At 43.2% G+C, this 10816-nt stretch overlaps 1 protein-coding gene across 1 annotated transcript; it reads left to right on the top strand.

Moving 5' to 3' along the window:
• The first annotated feature begins 3673 nt into the window (after nt 1–3673).
• Nucleotides 3674–10179, top strand: LOC137293398 (uncharacterized). Its single transcript, XM_067823915.1, has 4 exons — nt 3674–3812; nt 4002–4044; nt 7361–7400; nt 7586–10179. The coding sequence occupies exons 2-4, from the start codon at nt 4003–4005 to the stop codon at nt 10138–10140; spliced, it is 2637 nt and encodes an 878-aa protein (XP_067680016.1). The 5' UTR covers nt 3674–3812; nt 4002; the 3' UTR covers nt 10141–10179.
• The last annotated feature ends 637 nt before the right edge of the window (nt 10180–10816 follow it).

Raw genomic sequence — 10816 nt, 5'->3', positions numbered from 1 at the left:
AATCGACAACCTGCGCTTGTAAACACCCCAGGGAAAAAGTGCATTTTTCGAAAGTTGAGGTTAAAGCAATGCACGTGCGCTGTGCAAGCTTCACGCGCGTCATATCAACCCATGAAAAGCTCATGCTGTATGTCAATACATCAAAATTGAATAATCAATCATCAAAATTACTTCGTTAAACTTTGTTAAGTTTTTATGTGTCTTTGAATTTGGTGTTGCTTAATTAATTTCCATATGTATAGATGGCGACCCTCGATGAAATTTGTTTGGCATTTGTAAAGGAGTAGGTGAGTGAGCGAGTTGGGTATTAACGCCACCCAACAGAGTATTCTAGTTATGTCACGGGGCATCTGTTCATTATGAGACACAGGGCTGAAGTTTTGCCTGTCTCAGACGTTTATCATCAAGGTGGAAGCCCGAGACTACCGACATGGTGCTGACAAACTTTGTAACATAATCGGGGCGGTCCGGGATTTGAACTCACAGTCGGGTGGACGTATCCACGGGACGCGACTAAACAGGTCTACTTCCGGCGCTTCAGACAATTTGAACATTCGTGCCCCCATTTCACAGGACAAAAATACCTCGAACCCGTTGTTTTTCTGCTGTCATGATATCGTCTCGTTCAATGACGTTCTATATCTTTTACATACTCTCTTATCTTGCATTTTTCCATTACTTGGTAAAACAAATCATAGCGTATCGGTACAGGTTCAATACGGAATCTGTAGTGCAGTACGGAATATGACCCCGTCATCCGTATTGGTATATAATAACATTATATCTCTCTTTGCTTGTTAGATGTACGTCACCTGCATATCATCAAACTCTGAGTGAGTAAGTTTAGTTTTACGCAGCACTCAGCAATATTCCAGCTATATGGCGGCAGTCTGTGAATAATCGATTCTGGACCAGACAATCCAGTTATCAACAGTATGAGCATCGATCTGCGCAACTGGGAACCGATGACATGTGTCAACTAAGTCAGCGAGCCTGACCACTCGATCCCGCTAGTTCCCTCTAACGACAAACAGAGTCGCCTTTTGTGGCAAGCATGGGTTGTTGAAGGTCTATTCTATCCCGGACATTCACGGGTACCCTGTTCTAGGAGGGACATCGTACAGTTTGTGAGTACAATGTTTTGTATGCTACAGGTGCATGTAAATCATTTGCTCCAACAAAGGGATCATGGCTAGTGTGGGGTTCTTTAACAATGGTCAAATGTTACTGTATCCAGTGTACTGTAAGTGATATATCCTTAACAACGACGTAACTAAGTGGAAGAAATGAACAATGTCATTCATTTATCATAACATTAAATAATATATCCATGTTGTACACTTGTATACCTGGTGAAGTGCAATTGATGTTTGTTTGTTTGTTTGTTTGTTCAAAACCGTTATGGGCAACTTCCAAGCAACCTTCAGCAACCTGTATCCTCTCGACCAAATATCCCCGAGATATTGTGAACAACAATCAGTATTATATACATGACGTCACTTAACCTGACCACCCAATCCACCCTCAGAACAGTTTGCCAGAGACATATTATCAACCGGAACTCCACGCAGTTGTCTTTTAGTGGTCCCGGAGGTACGAGTCTTACAGTCGGAATAAACATATCTGTCTCTGAGTTATTTTGTTTGACCTAACTGAACCAGGGTTCCGATGTTTTTTCACACATGCCTCTTGTATTGCTTTGTCCTGTTTCAGCGATCTGAGCTGCACAGTCAATAAATAACACATTTGCACTCAAGAACTCGGTACCGAAAACAAGTCCACCAGTGGTAGACCGATCACACAACTGTAAATAGAATGGGGTTGAAGAGATGCTCAAGGGCCAAAGCTCAGAAGAGCGCAACAGCAAATACCTTTACCTCAGTTTTCAGTAGTTACATGATCGAGAGGGACGCCACCAAAGACGTTCACACACGGAAACCAATTGGGAATCAAATCTGATTGCCCAGAACGTGTCGTATATTTAAACACAAGCGTAGTGCCTCTGTTTGGCAGAGCGAAATCGAGATGTAAAGATCTTGTACTTCGTTACAGACGACACACCTTTGTGAATATGTACGATTTGACAATTTCCGTTGGGGTCATTGCCTTACATGAACTTCAATCGTTATGGAAATAATCTCGAAAACGAAGTGTTTCGAACGACATATGTTAATGGAATGAAAATTATCGTTTAAAGCATTTTGAAAACAAATCACGTGTCTGCATGTGTCTGCAAGATGCTCATAAATTGTCATCAAACGTCTTATTAAATGCCGTGATTTGCATCAACAGTGGCTGTCACTCATCTGTGTGTCCTTACATGTTGTTGCTTATGGCGTTGTTACACATGCTGCAGTCTGCTGCAGTGATTTCAAATGTGCCGGCCCCGTGATGGTCCGGGGAAGAATTGGCCTTCAGCAACCCATGCTTGCCATGAAAGGCGACAACGTTTGTCGTAAGAGGCGACTAGCTGTATCTGGTGGTCAGACACACTGACTTGTTTAACACATGTCATCTGTTCCCAAATGCTCAGATCGATGTTAGTGCTGCTTCATTACTGGATTGTCTGGTCCAGACTGCCGCCATATAGCTGTAACATTGTTGTGTGCGGCGTAAAACTAAGCTCAGTCTCACTCAAACGTACCGATGAATTTCACTCACTACTATAGTATAGTGACATTGAAATTACGAATCCCCATAAAATTACCTTGCCAATTGAAAATTTAAGTCTCAGAATTTTGTCCAGCTTAGGATAAAATTATTTATTAAACAATTATGGATTCATATTGTTATTACTGGTTGTTATTATGGTACGGGGGAGGGGGGTAAATGCAGTAGCTGGAGCATTGAAACAAGCTATGATCGTTTTTTCTAGGTACAGTAAAGTTCTTAGATTTAAATGTTCAATTGGCTAGGTAAAATTATGCCGATTCGCAATCTTAATTTCACTTTTTCCGATTCCCTTTTAAGTTTAAGGTGAAATTCATCGATACATTTTCGCTGCAAACAGACTATAAATCAGGATTACAACTTTCGAGAAAGGTGCAGTTTAGGATCCGGGACAAGTCGCATCCGGGACTTGAAATCACACTCTTAGAGAGAGGCTCCTACCCTCCATCACACAAACTCAACGATCTGACCAACAGACTACTGCGGCCTTCACTGTGTGTAGTTTAACTTGGCCCACCTCGCACGGTCGAAGGCTGTGCTTGTACACTGTCAATACGAAAGTGTTTAAATGTAACATATGTTACACTTGCTATCACACTTATTCTATAAAGTGTGGATTTTAGCACGTTACACAAACAAAACAGGTTCGAAAATCTGTGCTATGTTGATATTCATCTGTATTATTACTTATATTCTGCTTGAAGATCCTGAATTAGGTTGATCTTGTAATTTAGGCAAACATAATTGATTTGTCAGCACAATACTCGTGCTCATGGATGCCACAAAAAACTTAAACCTCTGACGCTCCAGATCAAAAGAGACGGATTACTTAGCGACATCACTATATAATTAGGGCTGTGGGGTGGTCTTGTGGTTTAAACGTTCACACGTCACGCCGAAGACCTGAGTTCGATTCCACACATGGGCACAAAGTGTGAAGCCCATTTCGTGCGTCATCCGCCGTGATATTGCTAAAAGAGGTGTAAAACTAAACTAACTCACTCTATAAATCGGAACCACGCTATTGCACCTTTAAGGGTTGTTCTATTATGACGTAACCACGTGCAGCACGTGAATCTTATGCGGCAAAGAACACGTGACGTGAAGGAGAGCTCTGTGGTCTGACAGGTCGCAGGTCGCAGGTGAGTGTTGGTCGCAGGTGTTGTCTGAATTTTCAAGTGATTGAACACAAATTCATAAATTGAACTATATTTATTGTTTGGTTCTTATTTCTAAAAGGGTCTTAAAACTCTCTATAGCTAGTGTAGTTTCTTTATTAATACTAGCATTTACAGGCAATAAACAGACAATGTTAATGTTTATTGTTTCAGGATGGCTCTCTGGTGTATCTACCTGGCTGCCATTCTTGGATTTGTAAGACTTTTCATTTTATATTACAAATACCTTTCTCAGATTGAAATTGATCAATAAGCGTACAGCAAGTTCAGTGTGTTTGGCAATTAGAATTTTAAAGGCACTTTTTAAAACACTCAAGTAGTGGCTACACGCTGTATAACCCGAGGTGACATATTGTGATGTTTTTGTTTGAACATTCTAAAAAAAAAAGCACACTTGATGTATTTCAAGGTTATTGCCCAAAGCAGCGTTAATTTGAACTTGTCGCTAAGGCCAGTGGTTTCCTCATTCCGTAAACAAGCGTTCAGTTGTCCGTTAGTATGTGAGATTATTTCAAACGACTTATTTTATGTATGAAACGGTGCCATGTGTCAAGCTCATATCTGGTGCTCCCTCTCTCGTGGTTTTGCTGCTGGAATGTTGCTAAAGGCGGAGTAAAACTAAACCGACCAACTTGTATATCAAATTGAAAATGTCAGTAAACTCGGTCACATTACAGTTTTGTAGTTCCAGGTATTTTTGTATGAACATTAACTATTCAACAAGAGCACTACAGAAACAGAAAGGTGGTGTAGTATACGGACAAAAACTATGCTGTGGTTAGGGGTCCCCGTGATTCTTTGCTAAAACACATTTTCGGAAATAGAAAAACACGCTTTTTCCCTCACATTTATATTTACCATTTATGTAGCTAATGTTAAAGTGTGAAATATCTGTAAAATTAAGTTGGGTCTAAGTACGCATACAGTCTCGGCTGTAGTGAGAAACGTGGGAACAGTAAAAAGGAATATGAGGAGAGATTAGTGCCAAAACGAACAATGTCAGCGACTTGCTTGAAACAGACCATGCCTTTTCGCAAATACGTGTACCAGTGCCCATTCTGGAATCAGACTTGGCACGACAGCTAACGCAGATAATATTAATTATAATTTTCAAACTATTCAGTGTGTAGCTACATGGCTCTCAGTGGAGTCCATCACCATAAGAACAGACGGAGGTGGGGTGTTGAAGATAGTGGTTGCTGAGGAAAAGATTCCAGCTGAGATAACGGTTATTTAGGGGAATTAAACTGGGAAAGTAAACAACATGGAACAACATTTTACAAATAATATCCTGTCCTGTCAAACTGTCCTGTCGGGTACTCGTGTACAACCAATAGCTGATTTTAGCTTTTCTCATACCCTTTACACATCTCGACATAATCCTTATGACAGAAAGACGTGAGATTTTCATCAATAGATGAAACACTCTACACACATCTCTGAAGATTCAACGTATTTCGATTACAGTATGACATTAAACAGTTCGAATGAATTACTAATGTACACTAACGCTTAGTATCTGAATATTCATAATCTTGAAAATAACAAACCAAAGTTAAAAGCCTAAGGTAGACCAGAGATTCAGAGCCATTTACTGAATTTTGTTCAAACACTTACGGCATATGGACAATTACAAAGCACATGTGCAATACTTTCATCTGGATCATTACACAATGAACATGCATTGATATAGAATATGGACATAACGTCAGATTGCATGCATTTGTAACGAGATGTATTGAGCAAGGGGAAGATGTACCCACGGAAAATACTTTATTCTGGGTTGAGGGTATAACAAGATTTATATAGGTCAATCGATACTTTCTAAAGAAGCATATTTTTAAACAAGTACCCGTTCTTATTTAAGACTGGTGATTATATTCTTTTGCAAATGTTACGCACTGATCTCTCTACAAAAAGCGAAGCGAAAGATACGGGTTACGCGATTTCGATATGCATGAAGCACAGAGACCATATGCGTTTGTCTCTTGGCACAACCGTGAACAATGACACGCCGAGAGTATTCACTTTAGAATGTTATGCTGCTGAAAACCAGGAATGAAAATCTCGAATAATTATTATTTTAGAACCAAATGTATGCACTTTATCCGACCATTCAACCCTTAAAGGCCACCCCAAACGGCTAGAAACAAGCAGTAGCTCTTATGCAAGATAACTGTCAAAATCAATTGTCTGCAGTGATTTATCGACCTCGAAAACAGTCAAATGCGTCAAAGCGTGCACGTGTATCCCATGCGTTGTTTAGGGTGGTAATATAAAGAAAAAGCGTGCGTTCACGGGATGCCTGTCCTTTAGGAGTTTGTTAAGGCTTAGCTCATATCCAGATTTAGAGTTCAGGTTCCCTTATGTTTGTGTTTGAAGAGTATACCAGTATATGAAGTACATCACTTCGAGGAAGTGTGGTAATGGTACAACAAATCTTGCTGGACAATTGATACAGAAGGTACAGCACTTTACTCGTTCAATTGCAGGATGTAACCGAAATGTCATCTGCGATTTTCCGCTTCCTTGTTTCAGTGTTTGATGATAAATTGTATTTGTCTCTAGCGTTTTATCGATATGTCAGGGCTATAAATGCATGTTGTGGGCGTTTTGGGGTGACTTTAACATTATGCATGGTTCAGTTCACAATTATGAAATGAAGGTTTTATTGAAGCTTGCGCGGTTAGCTTTATGTACGATCCACTCGTGCAGGCACTATTGAAACACTCTACACCATGCTGAAAGTAGAACTTAATGACACAACTTAATGTTAGAACTTCATGACAGAACTTAATGTTAGAACTTCATGACAGAACTTAATGTTAGAACTTAACGACTAAACTAGACCGGACCCATGTGTACGTTGTTATCGGGACTAAAACTGGCAAACAAGGATAAGTTGTGCCGGCGCAGAGAACGAGTTTACGAAAAGTAGGCGGTGTCTAGCAACGACCAAGCCCATTTGCCTTATGAAAGGTAGAGCAGATGTAGGCTTGTGCACGTGCTATATGACGATGGAATTAATTCTGCATGTAGCTGCGTACGTCTTGCTCACTCGCGTGCTTCACCCATCGTACTTGAATGAGGTCAACCTGGGGTCCATTCGCTCCAATGGCAACTAGGCGACACTCGTACATGCTAATACAGGTCAATTTGCGGGGCGGTGCTCAACTTATCCTTGTTTGCCAGTCAGGCCACCTACGACGTGGCGTAACCTATTTGTGTGCCCTGTTCGTATTTGTTTCTTGACGTCTTTCACATTGTGTGGGAAAGACACCATCCAAGTACACTTGTAATAAATTCTCAAATAAACATACGTATTAACAGCCACCAGACGAACTTAAACTTAGTTCTCTCAAGTGTTTAGAGACGCTTAACTTTATTCAGGTATATATTTATCTCAAAGCTACTAATGCTTTGTCACTGGCTTGGTCGAGAGTATTTACAGCGGTCGAAAATTGCAGATAGTGGCGTAAAACAACACTCATTCATTCTTGACAATTTTTCAGGTTGCTGTGTTCGGGCTGCCTGCCAAGCATGGACAGTCAGGTCAGTTAAACTCAAACTTAAACCCAATGTTGCCTGGTTTAAGCTGAAAAATAATCAAGCAAAATCACAAAGAATACTGATTGTCAGTGTAATATGAAAAAAGAAAGGGTCTATTAATATTGCCACATGTCATCAACACTTAATTCCGCCCATCCATTGTCAACTGATTTGACTGTACATTTCAGACGTTGGTGACCTAATGGACCAAATGTATGACTTAAGCTTGAAGAAGCAAAACAATGAATTGAATCCACACAACCAGAGGTATGACATAGTTCATCATGACCCGAAGCTTGCAAGTGAGGTTAAACATAAGGAGCTACAGCACAATGGCGACCTCAAGCAGCACTTGCATGACGTCAAAACCAAGGTCCAGAGGTTTAAAGATCCAAAGGACAAAAGGAATGACATCTACCCCAAATACCGATCTTTTCATATGGAAGACCGGGACCAAAATGATGCTAGTACTAAAGAAGGAAGCCAAACCTCCCTTGGAAAAATACACGTCGATGCTGACCCGCTTAATGTCGACGTCAAACAAAAGCAGTGGCATGACATTAAAATAGAGAACCAGAGGCCAGACCCCCACCCACAGGAGCTGAGGCAGGATGCCAACCCCCAGCCACAGGAGCTGAGGCAAGACGCCGACCCTCAATCGCAGGAGCTGAGGCAAGACGCCGACCCTCAATCGCAGGAGCTGAGGAATGTCAACCCCAATCGACATAAGTTGATGCAAGACACCGACCCCCAGTCGCAGGAGCTGGGGCATAATGCCAAACCCAACTCACAGGAACTGAGGCAAGACGCCGACCCCCAATCGCAGGAACTTAGGCACAATGCCAACCTCAACTCACAGGAGCTGAGGCAAGACGCCGACCCCCAATCACAGGAGCTGAGGCATAATGCCAACCCCAACTCACAGGAGCTGAGGCAAGACGCCGACCCCCAGTCGCAGGAGCTGAGGCATAATGCCAACCCCAACTCACAGGAGCTGAGGCAAGACGCCGACCCCCAATCGCAGAAGCTTAGGCATAATGCCAAACCCAACCCACAGGAGCTGAGGCAAGACGCCGACCCCCAATCGCAGGAACTGAGGCATGAATCCAACCCCAACCCACAGGAGCTGAGGCAAGACGCCGACCCCCAATCGCAGAAGCTTAGGCATAATGCCAAACCCAATCCACAGGAGCTGAGGCAAAACGCCGACCCCCAATCGCAGGAGCTGAGACCTAACGCTGACACTCATCCCAACATGCAGGAGGTGAGATCTGATGTCCATCCCAACCCGCAGGAGATGGGGCCTGCCGCCGACCCGAACTCGCAGGAGCAGGGGCAGAAACCTAACACTGACCCCCAGCCACAGGAGGTAAGGCATGACACCGACCCCCATCCGCAGGAGCTGAGACCGGACGCGAACCCCACCTCGCGGGAGGATGAGCGAAGGCCCGACGCCCACCCGCACCCGCAGCATCTGAGGCCTGACGCCGAACCCCAGGAGCGAATCTCGGCCTTCCTTGATAACACACTTGTTGCAGGTGATACGTATGTCAACGTCGAGCCCAACGACCCAAAATATGACATCAAAATCGTGAAGCAAAGGCCTGACGTGGATCGCCACCCACAGAAACAGAGGCAGAGGCAGAGGCAGAGGCCTGACGCCGAACCCCAGGAGCGAATCTCAACCTTCCTTGATAACACACTTGTTGCCAGTGATACGTATGTCAACGTCGAGCCCAACAACCCAAAATATGACATCAAAATCGGGGACCAAAGCCCTGGCACCGATGCCAGAGAACAGGACCCTGATACAGCTGAAGAAAGGTCAACCTCTCTTGATAATACACTTGTCGCTGGCCATACGTTCGTCGACGTCGAACCCCAGGATCCACATTATGACGTCAATACCAAGGATCAATGGCTTGACGCCGATCCCATAGACCAACAGTATATCCGTCCCAAGGACAGGAACTCGATGCCCATTGAAAACACGCTTTTAGCCGGTGCCTCGTTGTATATCAACATTAAACCCAAGGACCAAAGTTACGACGTCATGGCTAGAGAACAGACATATGACGTTAATTCCGAGGACCAGTTGGACGACGTTAGTCCCGAGGACGAAATGTATGACGAAAACACTGATGAGCACAGGGATGATGACGACACCGAATCATCGGAAGATGAGTGGCAAAACACTATTCATGCTGAAAGTCCCGATGAATCAGATCACCCCATTCATAGCACACAGCTGTTTACTGTGTACGAAAACGTCGACGCTGACATTGAGATGCATCCACAGTCAAATGGTTCTGTTCTTGTCTCTTCAAAAGAGTCTGAGCCTCCAAGAATGAAGGACCCCCGCCCTTTGTCCATCCTTATGAAGAAAATGTTACTCGCCGCAGTTCCTCCAGGTCAACAAGGCATGTCTCAGTCCGACCCACCAAGGCGTGGCTCTTCCGGGGACTCTAAAAACATCCCACAAGCTTCGACCAAAATTGCCTTTTCTGACATGGCTGTGAAAGCCATGGAGCCACAATCAACATCCGATGAACCTAAACTGCGAAAACTGTCAGAAATTTTGGTTGGAATAAAAAGGCGATTAGACAATGACCGAGGGGGAAGTAAAGACCGCAGGGTATTCACGCATCTGCTCACTTACACAAGCATTGCTGTTGTCATATTTGTGTTCCTGTCATTCCTAACGATGATGACGTTACTATGTTGGTCTGTGCAGCATCTGTAACACCAGCTCCACCCACGAATAAAACCTGTTCTTGCCATATCTCGGATTTTCTTTGTACGCCACGGGTTGGGGTGTCTTCAGTAATCAATGCTTGCAAGAGGCGACTAACGGGATCGGGTGATCAGGCTTGCTGACGTGGCTTACACATGCCATCGTATCCCACCTGCAAAGATCTATGTCCATACTGTTGATCACTGTATTATCTGGTCCAGACTCGATTTGCTGATCGACGCCATATATACTTAAAAGCAAAAGAAACGCAAGTTTCGAAAAAAATGAAATTTCATGAAGGTAAGCGTTCAGGTTTGTCTTTTGTTTAAATACTTGACCAAAATCCAGATTTGCGTTTCTTTTGCTGTTCAGTATAGCTGGACTATGGATGAGAGCGGTGTAAAACTGTCACCTCACTTGTACACTAAGGAACAAGCAGCTCTGTCGTGCACATTGCGGTGCTAAAATATAATTTATTACACAGCATTTGATGAGGAGATGCGTTTTCACCGGAAGCAATAATTTGATTTTCATGGAGCTGAATTTTACATACTGAATTCTGGTCTTGCACAAGAGGGAATGTTATATTGTTTTACACATCCTTGCACAGATCTCGCGGCAACCATGAAGGCCCGGTGTAGAATAGCAACCGATGCTTGTTGTAAAAGGCGATTGAGCTTGTAAG

The sequence above is a fragment of the Haliotis asinina genome, chromosome 8, assembly GCF_037392515.1.
Source record: "Haliotis asinina isolate JCU_RB_2024 chromosome 8, JCU_Hal_asi_v2, whole genome shotgun sequence".
Lineage (NCBI taxonomy): Eukaryota > Metazoa > Mollusca > Gastropoda > Lepetellida > Haliotidae > Haliotis > Haliotis asinina.
The sequence above is the reverse complement of the archived record's forward strand: the minus strand, read 5'-3'. Positions and strand labels throughout refer to the sequence as shown.